The 25,835-nt window shown below is 57.0% G+C and overlaps 1 protein-coding gene across 1 annotated transcript in view; it reads right to left on the minus strand.

The window, feature by feature from the left end:
- Positions 1-5,595: 5,595 nt before the first annotated feature.
- Positions 5,596-25,835, minus strand: part of Tspan15 (tetraspanin 15) — a 39,933-nt gene continuing 19,693 nt past the window's right edge. Inside the window, exons 2-8 of the mRNA XM_046419785.2 lie at positions 21,754-21,939; positions 20,478-20,552; positions 11,793-11,888; positions 9,456-9,572; positions 7,834-7,881; positions 6,777-6,893; positions 5,596-6,275 (exon numbers count right to left, since the gene is read on the minus strand). Of these exons, the coding sequence (XP_046275741.1) occupies positions 6,126-6,275; positions 6,777-6,893; positions 7,834-7,881; positions 9,456-9,572; positions 11,793-11,888; positions 20,478-20,552; positions 21,754-21,939 (789 nt within the window). The 3' untranslated portion in view covers positions 5,596-6,125. The remainder of the gene's footprint in view (positions 6,276-6,776; positions 6,894-7,833; positions 7,882-9,455; positions 9,573-11,792; positions 11,889-20,477; positions 20,553-21,753; positions 21,940-25,835) is intronic.

The following is a 25,835-nucleotide window of genomic DNA, read 5'->3' on the forward strand; positions in this document are numbered from 1 at the left end:
CCAGAGGAGTAGCGAACAGAGTACACAAGGATCCCACCTCCACGGAGCTATCACCCTAGGAGCGGAGACAGAAGATAAACATAAGTAAGGCCTACAGCAGGCTATGTAATGCCACAATAAAAATAAAGAGATGACCAATGTCACAGAGGGTGGCCAAGGATGGTCCCACCAAGAGATGACAATGGCCAGACAAAACCAAGAGCCAGCCCTGATGATATCTGAGAGCACAGGACTCTAGTCTGAGGCCAGGTGCAATGGTGCAGCTACTCAGGAGGCTGAGGCAGGAGGATCACAAGGGTGAGGCCAAGCCTGGGCAACTTAGTGAAACACTTTCTCAAAAAAAAAAAAAAATCAAAGGCTGGGGATGTAACTCAGTGGAAGAGTGTTTGCATACCAGAAAGGAAAAAAAAAAAAACAGTTTTGAGGAAACCGCACGTGTCAAAGTCTGGAGCGTTCGGGGAGGTTGGAGGCCAGTGCGGCTGGGGCACCGAGAGCCAGGGATCTGAGGTGCCAGACACGACAAAGGCTTCAGCTTTCACCCTGAGGAAGGTGAGAAGCCATGGAGGGTGTTGAGGGAGAGGGAGGGAGAAGGTGCAGGCGCCCTGATCTGGCCCTGGGTGTTTTTACTGGATCGCGGTGGCTGCTGGGTAGGAATCGGGCTATCGAGAGACCAGTCAGGAGGCCACGAGTTTGACCCTGGTGAGAGGTGATGGAATCCTACAAGCTGCAGCGAGTCCAGGAGGTCAGGATGCCACATGGACACTGGGCTTAGCAAGGTGCATGTCACCTGTGATCGCCATAAGAGCAGTTTGGATAGCAGTGTGGTGACAAGGGTCTAATTAGGGAGGCTCAAGAGTGAATGAGGCTGGGTGTGGTGGCGCATGCCTATAATCCCAGAGTCTGGGGAGGCTGAGGCAGGAGGATCGCAAGTTTAAAGCCAGCCTCAGCAATAGTGTGGCACTAAGCAACTCAGTGAGACCCTGTCTCTAAATAAAATATAAAAAAGGGCTGGGATATGGCTCAGAGGATATGGGTTCAATCCCTGGTACCAAAAAAAAATAAAAAAAGTGAATAGGGTGGGCACCCTTTCAGAGTGTCTGCTGTGTGTGACAGGGAGTGGGGGGTGGGGTAAGATCAGAGAGCCTTGCTTTTACGTTAGTTTCAAGATGGAGTAATCTTAGCTTGTCAATAGGGTCCAGCCAGTTCTTTGAGAAGATCCATACAAATGAAATAGTCCTAACCAGACTCAGCAGGGAAAAGAGAGAAAATGACCAGCGTCAGGAAAATGAGAAATGACATCACTGCAGATTCCAGGGTAAGAAGGAAATGTTACGACCAATGCTGTGTCCCCCGAATGGGACCACTTGGATGAGTGGATGCATTTCTTGAAGGAAATTCAAGAATTTGGGCAGGCTCTCAGGAAGAAAGAAAGGACCTAAATGCCTTGACTATGTCCACTAAAGAAATTGGATTCAAAGTTAGAAAATCTTCCTTCAAAGAAAACTCCAGGCCCAGGTGGCTTCGTTGGTGAATTCCATCAAACTTCTAAGCAAGAAATAATTCCAGTTCGACACGAACTCTTTTTCAGAAAATCGAATAGGAAGGAATGCTTTCCATCGAATTCTACGAAGGCAGCGCAGCTCTGCCAAAACCGAAGGAGACCCGGTGAGAGCGCTGCCCTCCTGAACAAAGGTGCAGAATTTCTATACAAAATTTAAGCAAATCAAATCTAATGATGTCTTGAAAGGGTGGTAGGTCCTCACTGAGCTACACTCGGGCCCATTCCAGGAATACAGACAGCGTTGATTTAACATCGGAAGATCAATCGGTAGAACCCACCAGATTAACACAGTTTGAAAGGTGCCAAAAAGCATTTGACAAAATCCAACATCCAGTCTTGATAAGGACTCTCAATAAATGAGAAATACTAGAATACTGGAAATAGATAAAATGCATCAGTGAAAAACCCATCTATGACATTAGAGTTGATGATCGGGATGGATGCTGTCCCCTAAGACGACAAACAAGCCGGATGTCTGCTCTCACTCTTTCTACCCAATGTGGAATGAAACAGATTGGAAAAGTCCAGAAATAACAGCCACGAGTACACGGCAATCAATTTCCAACAAAGGCACAAAGGAATTCAGTGAAGATAGGATCTCTCCCCAGGCCCGGCTGGAGCAACTGGATCTGCACACACAGAATAAGTTAACTCGGAGCCATACTTTGTACCATTCAAAACACAAACTCAAAATGAACCACTGACTTAAACATCATCATTTTATATACTGACATAACTCTAAACTGCTAAAAGAAAATGCAGGGGAAAACCTCCGTGACCTTGGGTTAGGCAAAGATTGCTTAGCTATCACACCAAAAACGAGATGCCCCGAAAAGAAAAATTGGTAAACTGGATTTCATCAAGTTAGAAACTTCTGCTTCTTTTGCTGGGCACAGTGGTGCACATCTGTAACCCCGACTTGAGAGGCTGAGGCAGGAGGATTGCAAATTCAAGGTCAACCTGGGCAACTGAGTGAAACCCTGTCTGTCTGTCTGTCTGTCTATCTATCTATCAAATAAAAAGGCCTGGGGACATGCATAGCTCAGTCGCAGAGCACTTCTGGGTTCAAACCCCTGTACCCGCCCTCTACCCCCCCCAAAGAAAAAACTTATGCTTTTTGAAAAACACCATTAAGAAAATGAAAAAACAAGCCACAGTCTGGGAGAAAATATTTGCAGATCATATATATTTGATAAAGAACTTGCATCCTGCACACCTGTAATCCCAGTGGCGTGGAAGGCTAAAGCCAGAGGATCTCAAGTTCAAAGCCAGTCTCAGCAATTTAGTGAGGCCCTCAGGAACTCAGACCCTGTCTCTAAATAAAATTAAAAAAGGGCTGGGGATGTGGTTCAGTGGTTCAATGCCCCTGGGTTCAATCCCTGGTACCAGGAAAAAAAAAAAAAAGAACTTACAGACTGAATATACATATAAACAAATCTCAAAACTCAATAATATGAAAACAAAATAATTTTTGAAAGGCTTTCAATAGATGCTTTACAAAGAAATTATATGGATGTCAAATAAACCCATGAAAATATACTCAGCACAATTGTTAAGGAAATGCAATTCACCACCCCAGTGAACTATCACCATGGACCGATTAGAATGACCCCAATTCAGGCTGACCATGCCAAGTGCTGGCAAGTGTAGAGGAACTGGGACTCTGGGAGCTGCAGGTGGGGACATAAAATCACGCCACTCTGTTGGACAGCAGTTGAGAAGTTTCTTAAATAGACAGACACTTACCGGGTGATCCAGCCATTCCACTCTTAGGTGTTTATTGAAGAGAAATAAAAGCATGTTTTCATAAAGACATGTACACAAATGTTCATGGCAACTTTGTTTAGTTTTTTTGTTTGTTTTTTTTAAATATTTTGTTTTTAGTTGTAGATGTACACATACCTTTATTTTATTTATTTATTTTTATGCGGTGCTGAGGATCAGACCCAGGGCCTCCATGTGCTGGGCGAGCACTCTACCGCTGAGCCACAACCCCAGCCCAGCTTTATTTGTATTAATAGTAAAATTGTAAGAAACATAATTGTCCATCAATTGTTGAGGAGCTAAATTAACTCCATTCACTGGACAGGATGATTACATAGTTCCACAAGAAGGAACTACTGATATATGCTACAAAATGAATGAATCTTAATTGTGTCAAATGAAGGAAGCCAGGGAAAAAAAAAGAGTGCATACTGGACGAACCCACTTTTTTCCTTTTCTTTTTTTGGTACCAGGGATTGAAGGTAGGGGTGTTTATCCACTGAGCCACATCCCCAGCCCTTTTTTGTATTTTATATAGAAACAGGGTCTCGCTGAGTTGCTTAGTGCTTTGCTAAGTTATGGAGGCTGGCTTTGAACTTGCAATCCTCCTGCCTCAGCCTCCAGCACCACTGGGATTACAGGTGTGCACCATTGCATGCAGCCAGGAATACAAATTATAGAAAATTCAAAGTAATTAATGGAGCAAGTAGATGCTGGCAGGGGAGGGCAATGCTCGGGAGGGTGATAAAGGATTCCAAAGGGACAGGAGGAGGTCTTCGAGGTGGTGGGCATGCTGGTTATCTTGACTGCCTTGAAGGTTTCCTGGACACCTATAATTGTCATTTTAAATATGGACCATTTATTTTGTCAAGTGTACCTCAATAAACAGGTTAAATAAAAAAGTAAACAGGTAAAAAAAATCCAGTTGTCTTTGGAGTGTTTATCCTGTGAGTTTTCCTTAATGCATTTTTTTTCTTCTAACAACAACAACAACAAAACACCTAAAATTGAAACCCAGAAATCTCTGCTTTCACATATATGGTGGATGGCACAAACATTGGCATTCCCTATGTGTGTTAGGGATTGAAAAAAGCACCCGTTTGGAGGGCCATTCCTCAGTGAGACAAGGTGGCAAGGTGATGACGTTGACCTTGGAGCACAAAAAGGGGCAGGAACAAGGGTCCTCGCCACAGCACAGGAGTGGCAATTGGAAAGAGTGACCCTGGAAAGGGAAATACAAGGTGCCCTGGTCTCCAGGTTTCAGAGTAACACTATTATTATTATTTGCAGGGCCAGGTAGGACCCGAGGGCCTCACGCACAGGGTGGTCTCCACTGATCCCGTCCTCAGCCCTAACCTGACTTGCACAAGCAGACTCCAGAGCAGCCCCCAAGCCCTCCTCAGGGCCTCTGCCATCTTGCTGTCCCCAAAGGCACTCACCCTCTCTCTTATGGGCACCAAGAGAATTCCCAGAGTGCAGCTGGGGCCGTGAGGCCACCAGTCACCCAGAGCCTGCCCTGGCCTGGTGTCTGGGTCAAAACAGGGACCGGAAGCCCAGCAGAGGCTGCAGCGGCCCCATCATGGGAGGCAGGACATGGCAGCCCAGCCACACCTCGCTGTGCACGCCCAGAGGCAGGTGCACACAGAGCCAGGGAGGCAGCAGCAGCCAGCCACAGGCCTTGGCAAGGGACGTCCCCACCCTGCTTCAGTTTCCCGTCCACAAAGCGGAGACAGCAAGAACTACCAGCGAGGAGGCCGTGTTTAGAAAACGTCCAGACAAGCTCCTGGCACCCGGTGGGGTCTGCCCTGGCTACCAAGAACCTCCCTGGAAGTCTACAACTGCCTCAGGCAGGAGAGTGGGGGACTGAAGTGTGCAATCCCTGGCTTCTCCAGCAGGGGGCGATCAGCACCAAGCTTTCCTTGGCACCAGCCGCAGAGTGGGAGAAACATACTTGAACTTTTAGTTTGTGAAGGCCCAGGTGTGTTTAAAGGCGCTGCTCCTCCCCAGACCCTTGACTGTCCTGCTTCCTCATCATGGGACTGTGTGCTATGCATCACCCAACCTCAGTTTCCCAATCTGTAAAATGGGTGTGGTCGTCTTCTCTGCCTCCCCCTCTGAGATGTTCCCTGGCCTCCATGTCCCAAACTACCAAATCTTCACCCCTGGGTGGTCCTCCTTCTAGCCTTGCCCCCACAAGGGGCTTCCAAGTCCAGGCTGAGCCCACCTCCTCCTCCCCTCCCCACCAAAGCAACAGCGATGAAAGACAAAAAAAAAAAAAAAATCTTGTCTTTATTGTTTGATTAATGAACTGACTTGGAGCCAAAGCGGGAAAATGCCCGGCTCTGCACAGAACATGAAAACAGGTCAGCAAAACAGCTGCCCTTGCAGAGGGCTGAAGGCACCTACGGAGGCTGAGAAATGGCCCGACCTGATCTGGGGCGTGGGAGGGCTACCCCCTGCCCCTCCTGCCACTGTCTCCCCAAACTGACAAATCACAGCAAAACTGCCCTTGAAGGGGGGCCTACTGACCACAAGCCCAGGGCACCGCCGGAAATAAAGTGGGCCCCAAGCTGAGCCCCAAGTTCCTCTTTCCCTCATGGCCCAGACCCAGAGCAGGGACGCCACGTTCTCTCTCCTGGCAGGGTGGGCACGGAACCCAGAGTGTGTGGCCGTGGAGATGCCGCCCACAGGGGCACTCCACCCGGGCACAGGGCCGTGGTGCAGCCTGTCCAGCCCCTAAAGTGGACTGAGAGGTGCCACCCAGCCAGGTCCTGCTGGAGTTGGTGTCCAGGCCCCGGCCCTAATTGGGGTAGCACAAGCAGCAGCCTGTGCCTGCTGTGTCCGCGCTGAGCTTGGCGTCCGGGCCCAGAAGTCCGTCGGTGACAGAATGCTCCATGATGATGTCCTCCACGCGGGTGATGTACAGAAGCGTCAGCAGCACCCCCAAGAACTAAGAAGAAGGGGCAGGTTGGGGAGAGCCTCGCGGCCCCCAGGGCGGCCCTCCCTGGCAGGTCCCGGCTCCAGAAACACGAGCAGCCAGTGCAGAGCCCTCCCGGGAGCTCCTCCCTGCACCCCACGACCCAGCAGCCCCAGCCTAGGCCTCCCCAGGCCCCCCCCCCAGAAGCCTCAGAGGCCTCCCTGGGTCCCACCAGCCAGGGTCCCTGCAGGCTGGGAACCTGCTCCCCACCCAGCTCTGCCGTGGCCCATCTAGCAGGGCTCAGGCACGTCACTTCACCTCGCCAAGCCTCAGTTTCCTTCTCTGCAAAATGGGAATGATCGTCCCACTCCCTCACAGAGAGCCGGAGGAGGAGGTGCCTGTGAAGCACCTCAGAGCTCAACACCCCACGCTCCAGCCTCCCGGCCTCTCTTCCAGCCCTCCCAGAGCCCCCCATCTTCTCCCACACTACTCCTGCAATAACCCAGCTGCACAGGGGACCCTGGGGGCTCCCACCTGGGGGAGCAGGATGCCCAGCAGGAGGCCCGCCATGATGGTGTAGTTATCCATGAACCAGATGAGCACAGCGTTGGTGCAGCCCCGCACGTAGATGACGTCCTGCACGCTGAGGCGCTGTAGGGGGGAGGCTGGTCAGCCCGACAGCACATCCCCTCTGCCACTCACCAGAGCTCCAGGTCAATCCTTTGGCCACTCTGGGCCTCCGCTTCTCCCATGCAATATGGGAAGATGGCCGCAGACCACTGATTCTCTAGTATCACTCCCCTAAAGAGTACTGGGGACATGGCGGTGGCACCTTGGTGTCCAAATGATTGGGGCTGGGTACTGGAGGATGGCAAAGCTCAGGGTAACCCTAGTCCACAAACACTGGCCCGTGTGCACGCCTTTCAAGTGGACCCCTGGCCTGCCTACGGCCACCTGAGCCAAAAGCCTAACTCCAGGTACGTAGGAGGGAGAAAAAAGGGTTTGGGTTTTTTTGCATGGTTTTAATATACAAGGAATCGTCTAGAACGACTACTATGTAAATCGAATAGTGATTATAAAGGTTGAGCATCCCTAATCCAAACCCCCAAATCTGAAATGCTCCCAAATGATGTGCTTTCTAATGTGTTCCCACAGGGCAGCTGCTGCAGAGACCCCCTACTGCTCAGGAAGCTGACCCCGGGGTACCCCCAGGGGCTCACTGTCCTCCTGGGTCTCAGGCAGAGATGAGCCGTCTGCCAACTGGCAACTCCAAGGGCAAAAGCAGGCTGGGAGGGGGCAGAGCCAGGGACACAGTGTACAGGGGGTGCCTGCAAGGGCCACCGTCTCTCATGTGCACAAGACTGAACTAGGTGCTCAGCAAACCCTGGCAGGTGGCCTCTCCCAGACCCAGGGACACGAGGACTCCTGGCTCCCTGAGCCCTTCTGTGTCCGGCAGGCCTGTCCTCGGCTCACAGCCAGGAGTGTGGGGAGTCACTGCAGCAGGAACCCCACCTCTGGAAACCCCTCTGTCTACCTGGGGGAAGGACAAGAAGAGCCAAATTCTGGGACAAAGGAATTTCAAAGACATTACCTCCTTGTCGATGGTTTTGTAGCCGCACATGGTGTTGACAACGTCTGTCTGAAACAGAAAGGTGTGGCCGGTAACCCTCCAGGGTGCACACTAAGACCCTCAATCCACCCATTTTACAGCTGGAAGGACTGAGGCCCAGAGAGTTGCGCCGTCTAGGAGGGAGCCGAGGGTCTGCCCAAGTGGCCTGGCTTGAGTCTGTGCCTAAACTGTCCCCTCCACCCGCAGTAACCAGGCGGTGCTGTCTCAGGATCCCCAGCTGTTCCAAGAGCCACTGTGGTCACACACCTCGAAGAGGCTGGGACCGGGCTCTTCCTACTCCACTGGTTCCTATGAAGGGAAACCTCAGACCACAGCTGGGACCCTGCCGCTGGGTCCACCCTTCCCTGGGCCACTGGCCACACGTCCCCTGCCTCAGCAGCAGGGAGCGCTATGGAAGAGTGGTCCCCAGGACTCCTGGCTGCTGGTCAACTCAGGCACAGAGAAAGCTATGACCAGGCCCTGTCCCATCCCTTCCAGACAGGCCCCAGGACACAGGCTGCAGGGGAACTTTCTGTCACCACCTGTGCCCTGCCTGATGCCATCTCCATTCATAAGGGGAGAGGTGGGCCCCCAGGCTCAGCCTGTCCAGCGTGTCCCTCTATGTCTAAGTGAACGCTGTGGGGCCAGGGGGCCATGAGTGACCAAGGAGAGGCTACTGTGGCCTCCGGCATCACCCTCAATGGATCCAGCTCCTTCTCTGCCACTTAAGAGTGCTGGACGAACCTCTCCAGGTCTCTGAAAACCCCGGCTCTCCACGGCTCTCCTGCTGCCCAGAGATCTACCCTAAAATGGCAGCTGGATGTGCCATGCCGGCTCCCCTCCTGGCCTGGCCTTTTTTAGGGTGATGCACTGTCGCTGGCTCCGGCTCAGGGCGAGGCCCCCGCCCGCCACTGCTCCGTTTACAGAACCCGCGGGCACAGAGAGCGGAGGTGTCAGCGGGGAATTTTCCATGACTCTTGGTGGCTTGAGTAATTGCAACGCCGTCTGCTCCATTCCGATCCAGAAACCAGGCAGCTCTGCGCACACTGGCTACACCCGAGGACTGACGGGCGGTGACTGCATAGGACAGCAGCCCAGGGGACTCAGGAGGTGACAGCTGAGAGGGGTGTGCCGGGGAGAGGCAGAAGCAGGCATTCACACCCCCAGACCCGCTTCTCCCCAGTGCTCTGCTGCTGCGACTCCCAGAACCTCAAGCTCAAGGTCACGGGAGACACCCCCCGCCAGGGCCCCCTCCTCCTGCCCCGTCCCTGCCCACAGCTCTCCAGGGCACAGCTGCGGGCATTTTACCCTATAGCCCTGCCAAGTCTGGACAGGACGCCCAACCTTCCAGTGCCTCAGTTTCCCCATCTGGAAAGTGGGGACAATCCCAGGGCCTGCTCACAGGCTGTAAGTGGAAAGTGAATTCACCCAATCAAAGGGCTCGTTCCCAACAGAGGCCAACTGACCTGGCTCACAAGGCGACACCCTCCCTGGCCTCCCCCTGCAGGAGCCCTTGGAGCTCAGGAAAGCTCGGCTCTGGCCACCACCCCGGACCCGGGATCTGAGCGTGGGGTGCACCCCTGCCCTTCCCCCCCAGCAGCTACCGTGTTTCTGAAGCAGCAGGTGTAGGGCACCCCGCAGGCCAGCGGCCCGGGGGCGCTGCAGTCGTGGTACTGGTTCTTGCTCCAGTCTCGGTAGTCCTCCCCGCCACAGCACTTGAACTGAGGAGGACACAAGCGGGACAGGGAGCCATCACTGCCGAGGAGGTCGGGTGGCGGTAAGGGGCCAGGGGACAGCGGTCTACCACGGGGGTTGCCCTGAGGCAGGGAGCCCTAGAGGGCATCGGCTGTGCAGTGTGGGGCCAGAGCTGTCCCCGAGCGGCTCAGCCATCGGGAGGCAGTGAGTGCCCCAGGTCAGGGCAACACCTGGGCACCAAAGGAAAATCCTCCTTTGACAACTTCACCATCCCTGTGTCCCTGTGTCCCCGTGTCCCTGTGCAGGCGCTGGGCTGGAGGAGGACCTTCACGGCACCAGAGACCATGATTCTGTGGAAGTCCCCGTCCACTGGCCTTGGGGCACGAGCAGCTGCCCCGGCTCTCCCTCGGGTCAACCCCACGCCCTCCTCCCCAGCAGCCAGCTCCATGGGCAGCAGGCGCAGCTCTGAGGAGTGGGCGGAGCCAGCTTCTGTTCGGGGCTCTGGGCAGAAAGGGGTGAGCAAAAGCACCGAGGGAGACAGTAGGTGCTAAGTGAAAAGATCAGGTGGGGTTCTGTGCACCCTGGACTTGGAGAGACGGGTGGGGGGGGAGCAGGGTGGGTGGCTACAGGTTGGGAGGTCCAGAAAGGCCACTCTGAGGAGGGGACATTTCATCTGAAAAGTAAGTAAGGACAAGCCCGTTGACATGTGCAAAGGCCCTGCGCAGAAACGAGCCTGTACTTCAGCAGTGGGCACAAAAGCCAGCGAGTCTGGAACAGAGTGAGCGAGTGGCAGGTTATGAGAAGGAGGCAGAGCACCGCCAAGCCCCGTCAGCCAGAGTAAGCGGGGAGCCAGGATTAGGTCCAGGAGCAGTGGAGCATCCCTGGGGAGAGCTTCAGTAGGAGGTCCTGGTAGAAACAGAAACCAGACACCCTTCCAGAGCCCCCATAGTGCCTCTTAAGCAATCAGCTTTCTGGATCTGTAAGTGCCTCTGTGCAGTTCAAGGGACATCTGCTTTGCCTGAGTTCAAATCCTCATACTGCCACTCCCAGCTGTGTGACTGCAGGTAAGTCAATCAGCCTCTCTGGACTCAAATTCTCCTCTATAAAACAGGAAGAGCAACAGCAGCTTTGCAGAACTAAGCTGTGATCACAAGAGAGGCTGTGCACAGCAGGGGCCCAGTGAGCTTTGGTCAGCCCTGCCCCACCCAGGAGATGGAGTCCCCGTGCCAGCAAGAGGCTGGTTCCAATAAAAACATCGTGCTCTCCCTGGAGTCTGACTTGACGCTCCGGCCAGCGTTGGCAGGCACGTCCTGGCAGCCAGGGCTCCCAGAAGCTGCACCTGTTCTGACCACAGAGAAGCTCTGAGCCAAGGGCCCTGGGTGTGCTGAGAGGCTGGTCCTCAAGGGCCAGCCCAACCCCCAAGGTCATGTCCCAGGACAGGCCTCCAGGGCCGAGTGGGCCTGCAGCCTTCAAACTCTGCTGGCCTCAACCAGGAGAGTGTAAGGACGGCCTCGCTGCTGGCACGTGCTGTGCCAGGCTCTGTTCCTGAGAGAAGTTGGGTGACCCTCAGGGCAGCGCTCAGGGAGTGAGGACCGTGAGCCGGGACCAAAGGAGACAGGTGCAGGAGCGCATGGGGACACTGGCGGCCCTGCAACTGCTCTCATGGCACCAACAGAGTCGGGTGGGCCTGGGGAGGCCGGGGACCCCAGACGGCACAGGATTCTCATCACACTGGGGGACGCGTGGTGGGGGCGGGGGTGGCTCTGTGCCCGACCTGGAGGAATGAGCCGGTGCAGAGTCCTGCCATCAGGACTGTCACTTAGCAGGTGAGCTCCCTGGAGCCAGGGGACTTCGCCGAGGAGGCTTAGGCTGGGGAGGCCACCTCATCCCGCAGAGGAGGGTCCCTGGCCCTGGAGGAGGTGTACCCAGGACCCTGCAAGGTGGCCCGTAGCTCCGCCTGGCCTTGCTGTGGGGGTGATTATTTGGGGGTGGGAGGGGACAGGGGAGGGTCCATGTAACCAGAGTGGGTAGGATACGGTCACCTGGGCCAGGACTCGGGGGCCAGCTGGGCCCTGGCTTCGTTGGTGGCCACGCCTCCCAACTGGGCCAGCCGCCTGCTTTGGGAATGGATACGTCACCTGACCCTTGACACCCCCTCCCTTCTGGAGCAGGGGTCCCTACTGTGGTGGGAGTCAGGGGGACGAAGGACCTCGAGGTACCCCTCTGGCCCCAGCCCCGGGGCTCACCTGCTTCTGAACAAAGTCCATGATGTTCTTGAAGTCGAGGTCGTCGTAGTAGTTCTCAATCCCTCGTCGGATGTTGTCGTTCAGAAAGTCAATGGTCTAAGAGAAGAGGGGGCACAGGGAAGGCCACAGGCCAGGTCCACCCCCAGGTCTTGGAAGGAAGATCGGTACCGACGCCCTTCCGCTCCCCGAGCTCCCAGTCCCGGCACCCTCCCTACGCCCCGAGGCCCAGTGGGCGCCAGGTCCCAGCAGGGCAATGTCCCGGCTCTGCGGCAGGCCCAGGCCCGAGAGGCTGGGCCCAGCTTGGAGGCACTGGGCCGGGAAGCAGCCGGGCGAGCTGGGCCCGGGGCACACTGGCCCCCAGCCCCTTGCTCTCTGATGGCCCAGGGACAGACCTGAGCTGGAACCTTCCTCTGCCTTCCAAACCCCCTCCCCTCTGCCCCCCATCCCCCTCATAGAGGAGGACACTAAGGGACCAGCAGGGAGTCACAGGGTCGCTGACCAGGGCTGGCCACCCTGGAATCCCCCCGCCTGGGCCTCCTTCCCTCTCTGTGGTGCCCATGGCCAGCGGGGCAGGGACAGTCCTCCCGGGCAGTGGGCTGGCATGCCCCCTCCCGGTCACGCTGGGCTTTCTGGATCAACAGCCGGCTGTTGTGCCGAGATCCGGGGACACAAAGGGCCCACAGCAGGCAGGGGCGGGGGTGGCAGTGTGGGCAGCCCGGATCCAGGGGCTCCAGGGACAATCAGAGCTTTCACAGCACTGAGGCGGGGACCGGCAGAGGCCGGGGACAAAGGGGCATTCTTGGCTCTAGTGCCAGAGAGAGGAGCCAGACAATTCCCGGGGCAGGAGCCACGGGGTACAGAGGGACAGTGGGGCCACAGGGTACAGAGGGACAGTGGGGCCACGGGGTACAGAGGGACAGTGGGAGCCACAGGGTACAGAGGGACAGTGGGGCCACGGGGCACACTGCAACAGAGGGGCCAGGTTCCAGGCCCCTCCCAGCTCACGTCCCCTCTCTGAGCCTCAGTCTCCCACGTGTAAGCCAACCCGTAGGCTGTCCTCAAGGAACCTTCCAGATCTGAAGATCGAAGTTCAGGGCCTCGACTGTCCAGCCTCCTGGTCCAGGGGACAGCCCCGGCCACCCCACGGCAGGCACGGTGACTTGCAAGCCTTCATTTCCTCACCTCCAAAATCTAGAGGCCAACACCTCTGGCTTATAAAGAGGCCGTGAGATTAGAATAGCTAAAGCTCTGGACGCGTCTAACAGGACGCGGGCACACGGCTCACTACTGTTTCCAGGAGACAAATACCTCGTGAGACACTCCACACCGTGGTCACAGCAGGGGAACGGAGGCCCCGACTCTCATCCAAAAGACCCACTGTAACAGAGGCAGCCTCTGGGGCAGAGTCCCAGGGCCATCCTTGCATGCATCCTGGGACCCACAGAGAGATGCAAGCTGCCCATGAGTTCAAATCCTCCTACCCCCACTCCCAGCTGTGTGACTGCAGGCAAGTCGATCAGCCTCTCTGGGCCTCCAGTTCTCCTCTATAAAGCAGGAAGAGCAACGGCAGCTTTGCTGTCCTACTTGACACGGGAGAAGGTGCTGTCGCCAGGGTGTCAAACTCCCCCCTTGACACTTTAAAGTACCAAGCAAAGAACGTAAGATTCAGATTTGAGGTCATCTCTCTAAGATGGCCACCTCCTGCCCGAGATCCGAACTGCTCAAAGCCAAGGTGATGCAGGAGCCTGGCTCTGGGAAGCAAGAGCCCGCCCTCTGCTGCTGATCAACAGCAGCTCCAGAGCGGACCTGCCGAGGGGAAGGCCGGCCTCGGCCCGGGAGGGAAGGCAGAGGCTGTGGGCGAGTCTCTGAACTCACCAGCCTGCTTCGCCCCTCGGTCTGGCCCTGGACCCCGGGGCAGGGGCGGCTGGACCAGGCCTGCTCACCACACGGCCCAGGTGGAGCGAGGACCGGCCTGGCCGCTGGCCCACCCTCCCCAGAGGCCCCCAAGTGACGAAGCCTTTCCAACGTCCATCTGGGTGTGAAGGGCCAGGCCAAGTGGCCGGGGCCTGGCAGGGGATGGCGACGGGACGGGACACCAGGGTGGGTCAGTCTGTCACCCAAGGTGGGGCCAGGGAATGAGCTCACAGCACTGAGTGACTTGTGCAAGGGGCACTTGGCTGAGCTGCGTGCCTGGTGACACCAGGTCAGGGACATGCCTGGGGCCACAGGGTGGGGATGTGGTGTGTGGCTTCCTTCCACCCTCAAGGCACTAGGGACACCCTCCTGGGCCACCGCTGCCCTCCCCTGGGCCACTGGGCTGTTTGGACCCTGAGAACTGGCAACAGGTGGACAAGCCAGGAGGCCAGGGCAGGAGGAAGACAGCGTAGAGGGGAGCTGGTGGCCCCAAGGGAAGGTCCTCCCTGGCTCTCTGGCCTCCCTCCCCGGCCTCTCCCCACCCTGTCACTGAGCGCCTTCCAAGGGCACTGACCCCAAGGGAGGCCTCTGTGGAAATCCATATGGAAACTGAGCTGCCCTGCGGGGAAAGGGGGCCTGCTGGAGGCCTCTGGGGACCTGGGAGTCGTGGGAGGGACAGATGGTCCTGCCCATGGGCAGCAGCTGCCCAGCTCCCAGGAGGGAGCTCTCTGGGTCAGGCTGGCTCTTGTGAGCGTGCACTGCTTCTGGAACTGTGAGTGCACATGCGTGCGTGTGTGTTTGCACATGAGCACGCTGGGGACATAAGCCGGACACTGGAGGGGCAGCTGGGGAGGGGGTGAGGGAGGAAGTCCCAGGCGGGGGCAGGCTGTGCCTTTCTGAACTGTACAGCGCTCACTGATGTCACCAGCACCGGGCATGCTCCAAGGGACTCGAGCCAGTCGGAGGACATGCCCTGGGAGTGTGGCAGCCAGAGAGAACTCAGCTTTCTGCAGCCACACCCAGAGGCCACCCAAGCCCAGCTCCGAGCCAGGTCACGCCACGGGGGCAGCTCCAGTGGGTCCAGAAAGCCACCTTTCCCCAGGCACCGGGCTCACGAGGTCTGGGCTAGGTTATGTCAGGAGTCAGCGAAGGCCGGAGGCCGTGGGGTTTCCAGAGCACGTTGTTGCAGCCACCAGATAAGACAAAGAACTGTCCTTTCTAGATCTTTCTTTGAGATGGAGTTTTCAAGCTGTAGAACCTCTGCATCACCCTCCCTGGAGAGAGGTGTGGAAAGTACAGGGATCGAACCCAGAGACGCTCAACCCCTGAGCCCCCACCCCAGCCCTTTTTTATATTTTATTTAGAGACAGGGTCTCACTGAGTAACTCAGGGCCTCACCAAGTTGCTGAGGCTGGCTTTGAACTCTCAATCCTCCTGCCTCAGCCTCCCAAGTCACTGGGATTGCAGGCGTGTGCCACCTGCCTGCCTGGAAGTTTTTAAATGAGGAATCATAGAGGTTGTAGCTCCCTGGCAGCAGGGAAGAGCAAAGAGCCTAGCAGGAGCCTGCCCTGCGGGGACAGAGCCGTCCTGGGCCCTGCAGGCTGCCCAAGGCTTCCTGCACTTCCTTATTAGCTTTGAGACCAAAGGCTGGGGAGGCCTTGCCTTGGCAGCCCAGCTGCACGCCTGGGCCTCAGATCCTGGAGGAAGGGCAGCCTGGCCTGGGCTTCCTGCCTCCCTTAGTGCCTATGCAGTCACCTGTGAATGTCCCCCAGTCCCCCTAGAAGGTGGGGACTCATCCTCATTGCCCCAGACCCCAGCCTCTGCCCAGTCCTGACAGAGGCCCAGTCTGACAGCCCAGGACAGAAGAGAATCCCGGGGTCAGAGCTGAAAGGCTCTCGGGGAACATTGGCCCGAGGCTCCCTGGGGTCCGTCTGGGAGTCACAGGCTGGTCCCTGCGGGGGGGGGGGGGGGCGGGGGGGGAGGTTATGCTTCAGTGTCCCACAGACTTGGGGCTCCAGCCTTCACTCCCCAGCAGCCCCACAGTAGGTCCGCCTGCTGGGGAGTCTGGCCAGGCCAGTCCAGAGCCTCTCCCACCCTGGAGCCCAGCAGCTTGGCTCCGGGGAAGGGTCCCTGTGCTGAGGGGCTCAGGAGCTCAGGAGCCGTGGCGCGGTCTAGTCCTCCTGCCCCGACCTCTGGTGTGTCCACAGCCAGCGCAGGTACCAGGTGGACAACCAGAAAGCAGGGCCTCCTTCAACGGAGAGTAAAAGAGAGGCCACTGCCCTCCGTAAAGGCAGAGGGAAGGAGGCTGGCACGGGGACAGACATTCCTGCCATAGCCCAGGGCGCTCCAGGTGCCCCACCACTGGCCTCCTTAAGGGGAAGGCAGAAAGTGTCAAGAGGGGCGAGACCTGGACAGTGGGGGGGTCACAGGGTCCTCCTCCCACTGGCCTGGCCAAGGTGCCACAGCCACTTCGGCTTCTGAAACCTGCTATGGCCCTGCCCCGCACTGCCTGGCTGCTCACCCCTCCATCCCACCATGAGCTCGGGGCGTCAGCAGAAGCCTTGCCCACCTCCCGCTGAGGAGTCCCTGCCTTTCACCAAGGGCTGATTTTTGGCCACCGGGACCTGGCCCCTGTCTGAGCCCCTCCCTGAGAACCCACATGGCATCTTCAGCCTGATCATTTGATCTCACTTGTCACCACACAGATGGTCTAGGAGTTAACGGGTGGCTCCTGGTGCTGGAGGCCGAACTTGTTATATGGTGGCTCAGAGAGATCTGTCTTCTCTTGATGAAGGAAACATGGAACCAGGAACCTGCCTCCTCCTGGAAGCTGGCCTGGATGGCTCCTCGCTGGTCTTCCGCCTTCCTACCATCAACAGGCAAGCCCTCCTGCCGTGTCCCCAACACTGGCCCATCTCTTGCCTTACGAAGTCATGTTGCATTAAGAGTTGTAAAGCACAGTGGTTTTTTGGGGATGGAGGGAGGAACTGGGGATTGAACTCGGGGCACTCAACCACAGAGCCACATCCCCAGCCCTTTTTTATATTTTATTTAGAGACAGCGTCTCCCTGAGCTGCTTAGCGCCTCATTGTTGCTGAGGCTGGCTTTGAACTCATGATCCTCCTGCCTCAGCCTCCCGAGCGGCTGGGATTACAGGTGTGTGCCACCACACTTGATGGAACAGTGTTTTGTTTTGTTTTGCTTTAATGTGGTGTTTTCCCCTTAACTTTAAAAAACAAAAAAGAAAATCTGAGAACTAGGGAAAAAAATAGAGAGGCATCCCATCCTTCAAGGGCTATATTAATGCTCATATTTCTGTTCCCATGAGTCTTTTCCAGACCTATTTTTTTATCGTGAAGATTTTTACTGCATTTGTGATTTTGTATCCTGCTTTAATATTTTTATTTATTACCATTGCTGTTATTATTATTACTATTATCATCATCATCATCATCATCATTTATTTATTTATTTATTGGTACCAGGGATTGACTCCAGGAACACTCTACCACTGAGCTACATCCCCAATCCTTTTTTAGTTTTTATTTTATTTTAAAATAAATACTACTTAAAATCACCCACGGCTTCCCTGGTCTCTGGGTCCCGGGCCGTGCACCTCCTACCTGGCTGCCCTTAACATTTTTTAAATTGCCTTCCAGCTCTCTGATACCATGAGACTGTTGTACTTTTACTTGTATTTGTATGTAGATAGATATACATTCCCTCCCCATGGGAGGTCAAAGAAACTGGAATTTTTGAGTCAGGCATGGCCTGTGCACTTATGATCTCAGCTACTCCAGAGGCTTGAGGCAGAAGGGTCACAAGTTCAAGGCCAGCCTCAGCAACTCAGTGAGACCCTGTCTCAAAATACAATAAAAAGGGCTGGGGGTGTAGCTCAGTGGTAGAGCACCCGTGGGTTCCACCCCAGTGCTACACACACCCACACCCACCCCCCCCCACACACACACACACACAAGAAATGCAAACTTCTTCTTCTTGACACAGGCCATAGGAACTTTAATCTTCCCCCATCTGTCGAGGACACAAAGACACCTCCAACCTACCCAGGTGTGAAGGCAGGTCACCACACCCTCCTCATTCCAGGGGTCTTGCCCCACTCCCCTGAGGGAGCCATGCTGGAAGTCTGAACACACAGGCCTGCACAGGCCTCGCTGGGTGCCTGCCCGCCACTCTCCACGGTGCCCACGCACCAGAGTCTCCGTAAGCCCCAAAGGACAGGTTCAGAGGCCTCCAGAGAGCGGGGCACAGCGAGGCCCTGCAGGGGGGACCTGAGAGGGCTGGAGCTCCACACCCTTTCCCCCAGACCTCACCTGTGCATCTCCCCTCCTTCCCAATGTCCCTTAAGCCAGCACCACGCCCCCCGAGTCCCGTGAGCTTCCCCAGCAATCTGCTGACCTGCAGGGGGGGCTGTGGGACCCCGATTGGGAGCTGGTTGGTCAGAAGCACACGCAGAACCACCTGGGACTTGTGACTGGCATCTCAAGGGGAGGGGACAGTCTTGGGCACGGAGCCCTCAGCCTGTGGAGTCCGCCGCTACCTCCAGATAGACAGTGAACTGTGTTACAGGACACCCCGCCGGCGTCCACGACCGACCCGATGGCTGAACGTGTGGCATGTGGGGGGAACCCCTCACACTGGGGTCACAGGGGGGACCTGGGCCTCGAGGACGCAGGAGGGGAAACTGATTTTGGTTTTGAGCTGATTCTTCTCCACGCCCCTCCCCCACCTCCACGCAGCACAGCCCCTGCCCACCATGGCCCCAGGGGACACCCAATCAAAAGAGAAGGACACGCTCCACAGGCCGTGGCTCCTGCAAGGCTTGGGGGCCGCTGGAAATTCTCCCAGTGACCTCAGGCCTGTGGCTTCCCAAGCAGAGAGCGGAAGGCCCCAGGAGGCTCCAGGGCCCTCAGTGGGCTCAGCTCCCTCAGTTGAAAGGAGGCCACAGCATGGCCTTGTTGACCTCCAGGACATTGGGAAATGACAAAGCCAGCCGCCTGGCGGAAACATGCTGGAACTAAGACCGCTGCTCACTTAGGAGGGGACTGGTTATTAAGGTGGCAGAGGCTGCTGGCCAGGAGCTGGACTGGGCTCTGGCCCGGAAAACACTGACCCATAACCCCGAGAAGGTCCCCAGCCAGCCAGGGGCCCTGCGGCCTGCACAGATGAAATGATCACGGCTCTCCCGGTGTCCTGGGTCTGCCAGCTCAGAGCAGACGACCCGGAAATTAGCAAGGGAGCAAGGGAAGGAGCAGGTGGCAAGACTGGACTCATGTAGCCCTGAGCCACCTCTGTCCGCTGTGTGCTCTTGAAAGAATTTCTTAACCTCTCTGTGCACTGATGACGCCCTCTCCTGGGGCTCACCCAACAGAATGCAGACCCTTGGCTCTCAGGGTGTGGACCTGCCTGAGGTCAGGTCCCACCACAGGAAGCCCAAGCAGGCGAGGTCACTGCCCCCACCTGAGCTGGCACTCCAGCCACACCCAGGAAGAGCATGGCACGGACGGGACACTGAGCTGTTGGAGGGCTCCGCACAACCCAGGGTCTGGGATGGGGACTGCTGCCTTGGGCTCAGCTTCTGAGGAGGAGAATCTGACCTCAGCCCTGAATTACCTCCCAACAGCCATGGACCTCCAGGAAACACACTATCTGGGGTGGTAGGCATGAAGGCAGAGGACTGGACAGAAAGGACTAGGCTTCTGCAAATGTGCCCTGCTCCTCGGGTCCCACCTGCAACCCCGAAGCAGGAGGAGACAACAGGAGATCCTGGGAGAAAGGACAGACCCCAGGTGGGAAGGCAGCCCTACCACACCATGGGGCTGCCTGAGGGCCTTGGGCCAGAGGAGCTAGTGAGGGTCCAGCCTGTGCCCAATCTGTGCCAAGTTCTCCATACTTCATCCTCACCCCAACCCCAAGAGCTAGGAATGGTGATCCCCCAAGGAGCTGAGGGTCAAGTGACCTTCCCAAGGTCACTCAGCTAGGATGACGCACGTCTGGAGACTAACATGAAGGGGTCAGAGACCAAGAGCCGTGAACCTCCCCAGCTTGGATGGGCCCTTGCTCTGCAAACCCACGGGGCCAGGACGTCAGGCACCGCCCCTCAAACGGCCTCGATTTTATACCCATCACAACAGCCCTGTCGGGGCCGCCTCCAGAGTGCACACCAAACCCCACATTTCAGTCCAGGCTTCCCGCCCCCCAGCCGCCAGCCCCTCTGCCCTGGCCACCAAGGCCCCTAGCTGGTCTCCTCCAGCAGCCCCGCCTGCCCCCCACCACCCTCTACCTGGAGCCCAGAGTAAAATCAAATCAGGCCTCATCCATTCCTGCTTGAGACTCTCCAAAGGCTCCCAGTGGCTTTTAAAATCATTTCAAGCTCCCAACCCGCAGTCTCTGAGCCCCCCTCCACCCCCAGTGGTCCCCAGACAGGCCCTCCTGGCCCCCCTTCTGTCCCCCTCCCCATCCCCCTTCCAATCAGCCAAGAGGCCTCCATGAGGCTCTGCAAACCTGAGAGCTCATTCTTGCTCAGCCCCCTCTGCCCAGGCCATGCCTGGCTGGTTCCTTCTCCTTTTGTGGCCCTGTCCTCCCCCACCCCGCCCCCGGGTCTCTCAGGTCACCTGTTTCCTCACCCCAGCAGAGTGGAAGCCCCGCCCCGTGAGGATGCTCTGCCCTGTTCCCCGCAGCCCCCGCTGACAGCCCAGGCACACAGTAGGTACACAGCACACATGTAGCTGATAAGTAAACCCCCAGGCCCACCTGGTTCCGGAAGATCAAGGCCACCACGCCACCAATGAGCTCCATGATGAGGCAGATGCCAAGGATGTACATGAACTGGAAGACAGAATTCAGCGACTCACCTGGGGCGGGCAGGGGACGTGCGTGGGGCTCAGCTTCATCTGCCCCGAGAGCAAGCAGATCAACAGGGAGTGTCACCTGTGGCAGCTCCGCTGGCTCCCTGGCCTCGGCCTTTCCTCCCAGGAGAACTCGGGATCCGCCCAGCTGTGCCCGGGAGGCCCGTCTCTGGGGCCATGAGGCAGGAAGACTGACTCAGCTGCCCCAAGCAGGCTGTCACCCCCTTTGGTCCCACGGGTCCTCACTGGGGTCTCGGTGGTCTAGGTCCCCACTCCACCAAGAGGACAGCTGGGCTCACTCCAGCTCAGCCACAGGGGACAGCCCTGGCTCGATGGGCGGGCTGGGGCAGTGTTTCCCACTCCCGCCAGGACCCCTCAGAAGTGGCTTCCCAATCCACCCAGAGTGGCGAGGGGTCACCTGATGCCACCCCTTCAGCGGAGAACAGGCCACCTCCAGCTGATCCCAGCGCCTCCAGCCTCGGGCAGGACCAACCCCTCTGTGGGGGACGGGAAGCCTCCCAGAGGAGGCCGGACACTCGAGGGTGGAGCGGTGGATCTGCTAGGATCTGCTACCTGGATGCTTCCCACCCTCGGTACAGGAATTCAGGTGGGGCTGATGCCACCCCCTGCCTCTCTCCCCATGTGACATGACTCAAGCCAGGCCCACGGGACCCTGAGACTCAGCCAGGAGAGATGCCTGGGATCCAGCACTCTAAGGACTCTGTGGCCCGAGGCTGCAGTGTGACCCCTACACAGAAAGCCAGAGGACAGCGCTAGGCAGGAGCCGTCCCCTGGGAGGTGGCAAGAGAGACAGCCCAGCCCTACCCAGAGGCACCGCTAACCCCCCCAGTGTGGTCCGCTGGTCGCACAAGCTGATGCTCCTGTCTGGCTTTGCCTGTTGCCCCCTGAGTGTCGCTTCTCCTGTTGCAACTGAGGTCGAGGGGGACAGTTCAAGGAGCAAGAACAGTTTTCAGATCAGCTTTTATAAGTAGGCAGGGTGGCCCGGGCTCTCCTGGCCACCAGGATCTGTGGGCTAGCCCAGGGGGTCCTCGGGAGAAGCCGCTTGGTGGTGTGGACTGAGGAAACCAAGCTGTACCAGGGTTGGGGGTGTCTCCTGGGCTTTCCTGGAGACCCCAGGAACCCCCCAGCACCACCTCCCGGCAGAGGCCAGGCTCACTCACCGCCTGGAGAAGGTACAGGTTGTCCCGCAGGGAGGCCAGCACGCCGATGAAGGAGACCAGGAACATGACGACCCCCAGGAGAATGAGGATGATGGCGGGCGCCAGGAAGGCACTCTCCAGGGTCTTGTACTTCTGCCGCTCGACCTCAGCGTAGATCCCCACAGACAGCACCAGGGCCCCGATCAGCTGGAGCAGAAGGCAGGGAATGAGCTGGCCCGGGGTCACGCCTGCAATCCCAGAGGCTGGGGGCGGGGCGGCTGAGGCAGGAGGATCTCAGGTTCAAAGCCAGCCTCAGCAACTCAGGGAGGTCCTGAGCAACTATAGAGACCCTGGCTCTAAATTAAATTTTTTAAAAATAAATATTATGTGTGGGTGTGGGTGTGTGTGTATGGGCTGGGATGTGGCTCAGTAGTTAAGTGCCCCTGGATTCAATCCCCAGGACCAAAAACGAAAAAAGAAGTCAGGGATGGAGCCAGGTGCAGTAGCGCAGGCCTGTCATCCCAGCGGCTCAGGAGGCTGAGGCAGGAGGATCACAGGTTCAAGGCCAGCCTCAGCAAAAAAACGAGGTGCTAAGCAGCTCAGTGAGACCCTGTCTCTAAATAAATACAGAAGAGGGTGGGCTCAGTGGTCGAGGACCCCTGAGTTCAATCCACAGTACCCGTCCCCCACCCCAACAAAAAGAAAGAAGTCAGGGAGGGAGGGAGAGGGGAGAGCGGAGAGGGGCTGACCTTCCCATGAAGAGCCCGTCCAGGGCTGTGGTACCTGCCACCGGGGGGCTTCCCCTGGGGGACACCATTATGGGCTGAACTGTGACCCCCCTGATCCCTCTGCTGAAGAGCCATAGAATGTGACTGTATTTGGAGATTTGCCTTTAAAGTGGTGATTAAGTTACAACGAGGTCATCAGGGTGGCCCCATCCAACACGCCCAGTGTCCTTTTACACTGAGGTCGTGGTACAAACCCACAGACCATGGGAAGACACAGGAAGAGTCACTACACATCACAGGGAGGACCCCAGGGAACCAGCCCTGTCCACACCTTGACCTGGGACTTCTGACCTCCAGATTGTTGGGAAACCAAGTCTGAGGGACTTAATGGTGGTCCTGGATGCTACGGCAGCCCTGGAGGTTAGGGTTAGGGTCAGGGTCAGGGTTAGGGCTAGGGTTAGGATTAGGGTCAGGGTTAGGGTATCGAAGAGGAAACATAAGGAATTTACTTTCAGGATGACCAGAAGGAAGGCTGAAGGTTGAAACGAGGAATTTTGAGGGGATTTTAAAATAATTCCCTTATTCTCAAGTTTTCTGACAACGGAGAGATGATCCACGCTGTTACTACACACACTGTCATTCACCATCAGGAAAACCCAAGCTCCTTGCTGCTGCCAAACACACCTTATGTGCTCACCCCAGGGCCTTTGCACAGGTAGTTCCCACTACCTGAAATGCGCTTTCTCCTGACACCCACATGCCTCAAGCCCCATGTCCTTCCATCTTTGCTCAACGGTCACCTGCTCACTGAGGCCTTCTGGACACCTTATTTAGAAGTGGAAAGTCCCTCCCCATCAAATCCCTTTTTTCCGGTTCCATTTCCCTCCTTTGTATTTATCAGTATTTAACATACAACATTATTTCCTTTATTTTTATTTACTTATTTATTTTTGTCCTCTCCACCAGAACATAAGCTCCCTGCCAAGGAGGATTTTTTTTAATCGTTCCAGCACCCTGACATTCCTGACACTGGCAAAGTACAACAGATATTTATCATCAAGGACTTGTATGAACCAGAGCTGGGCTTTCCCACCCACTCTCGGGTTTGAGTCAGACCCTATTTACCCAATCTCCTTCCTGTGCAAGGATCCTGACTTTCCAGAGGACGGGGGAAATCAGATGACTGATTCTGCACTGAGCTCAAGGCCTTGTGGGAGAGTAACCAGAAGCCTTGGTGTTATCAGTGAAGGTCTGAGTGTAGGAGGTGAGGGACACACAGAGGCGGCATTGACAAGATGTGCCAAGGCCATAGCTTTCCCAGTGTCACCATCCGGCCACTGAGAGGCTGCCTGAGCTTACTTACAGGGGTAGATGTAACAGGTCCCCTGCTGAGCGTCACATCCCCTCAATAGATCCCTTGGCCTCCTTCTGCACAGGCCAAGGCTATCCTGACAGGAAGGGCCTACTTCCTCCCAAGTTTTGACAAGCCACGGGGACGGACGCCAGGAGTCACACAAAGAGGGCTTCCGATGGAGACACGCCACTGAAGGTTACCAGGAAACCCCCTCTCCTGGGCCCAGCACCCTGCGGTAGTTCATGGCCAAGTGCCTGCCTGTTGACTCGGAAAGGTAATCCCCGCCGAGGCCTCTCAAGGCCTCTCTCTAGGGCACGGTCACTCATGCTCCAAAACCCAGAACATTCCAGGTGAGGTGGCTCACGCCTGCAATCCCAGTGGCTTAGGAGGATCCTGAGTTCAAAGCCAGCCTCAGCAACTTATTGAGGCCCTAAGCAGCTCAGTGAGACCCTGTCTCTAAATAAAATACAAAACAGGGCTGGGGGTGTGGCTCAGTGGCCAGGTGTCCCTGGGTTCAATCCCTGGTACCAAAACAAACAAACAAAACCCAGAACATGGTAAAACCCACGGTTCAAGGCCGGCCTTGGCCCCACAGGTCCTCCGAGAATGACAGCAAGCAGACTTCAAAATGCCAGATCCCTGGTTCCAAATGACCCTCGTGACGAGGAATCACTACCTAAACCCTAACCTGAGTACACAGAGGGCCCAGAGACCCACCACCAAGGACCCCAGGTCCCCACGGAGCCCTGAAGCCCCCGAGCCCAGGCCTGGGGTGAGGAAGACATCTAAAGGCCTCACCTTCTTAGGGTTGGCCGAGGGGGGGTCCCTCCATCTGGATGAAAAGTGGGAGTGTCCCCTGCCCCTACACCACACAAGGCTTCCATCCTATCACCTCCAGATGGACACCCTTCCCAGGGACCTGTTTCCTGATGCAGAAAGGGTCCCTCTTCCCCAGCAGGACGAGGACATCTGACGTCTCCCCCACTCCCCCATCGGCCCCCTTCCTGCCCGGCCCTGTCCCTGCCGTGAGGTGCCCAGTGCTGGAAACCATCCCCAGCGCCAGGAGGGCAGTCGGGGCCACCTTCTAATTCTGCAGGCTCCCCAGGGACCGGACCCTCCAGACAGCTTTGCGGGCAGGAAACGAACCCCCCTGGTCTGATCTCACCCCTGTCAGGGAGCACCACATTTCCTTGCTAGTTCGCCTAGTGACACTTCCAGACCACGGAAGCCACCGGAAAGGCTCCAGGACCCCCCCCCCCCCCCGCACGGAGCTGTCACCAGCCAGCTCCTCCTGGTCCTGCAGGCAAACCCCGCGTGGCCTCCCACACAGCAGGGTCCACCCGGGATCCTTGTCCACACAGTGCTTCAGGGACAGAGGGATGGAGAGGGGCCCGCAGAACCTTCCCAGGAACTTCAAAGTTTCCAAATGATATTTACATCTCTAGTGACATCAGCTTATCCATCAGAGTACAGAATGACTGGCCCCAGGCAGCAAGATCCCAGCCTGCTAATTATAGCCCTTCCCCAGGGGCCAGCCCCAGCCCAGCCAGGAAGCAGAGGGCCCAGCTGTCAATCAGGATGGTTTCGGCTGCGGTGGGGCCGCGACAGAAGGGTACGCTGTGGGCAGGCCAGGGGCCCGGCCCAGAGCTGAGGCTGGCAACCTCGCAGCGTCTCCAGCAGGCGGTAGGGGAGCCCGCCATCCAGCCACCCAGACCCAGAGTTCCCCCGAGTCCAGGAGCTCAGCCGCCTCCTCTGCGGGGAGAGGCCGAACCCCAGGCAGCCTCTGGGAAGCAGGAGGCCCCAGGATGCATCGCGGCACCTGGTGTCCTTCAGGAAACATCTGGTCACCATCCGGCTGGCTCAGCCCCAGCTGGAGCAAGTGGACACTCAGAAGAGACCTGGTAGTGTTACCGCTGTTGGCCGGTGACGAGTCCTTGCTTCCCCAATGTTGAAGAATAAGAGAAGCACGCAGAGGCAAGGTCAGAGTGGAAAGTAGAAGTTTATTAAAGGACAGCAGAAAA

Source organism: Marmota monax, unplaced genomic scaffold (assembly GCF_021218885.2).
Source record: "Marmota monax isolate L192 unplaced genomic scaffold, Marmota_monax_Labrador192_F-V1.1 WCK01_AAM20220418_F8-fsc00019, whole genome shotgun sequence".
In the NCBI taxonomy this organism is placed as follows: domain Eukaryota; kingdom Metazoa; phylum Chordata; class Mammalia; order Rodentia; family Sciuridae; genus Marmota; species Marmota monax.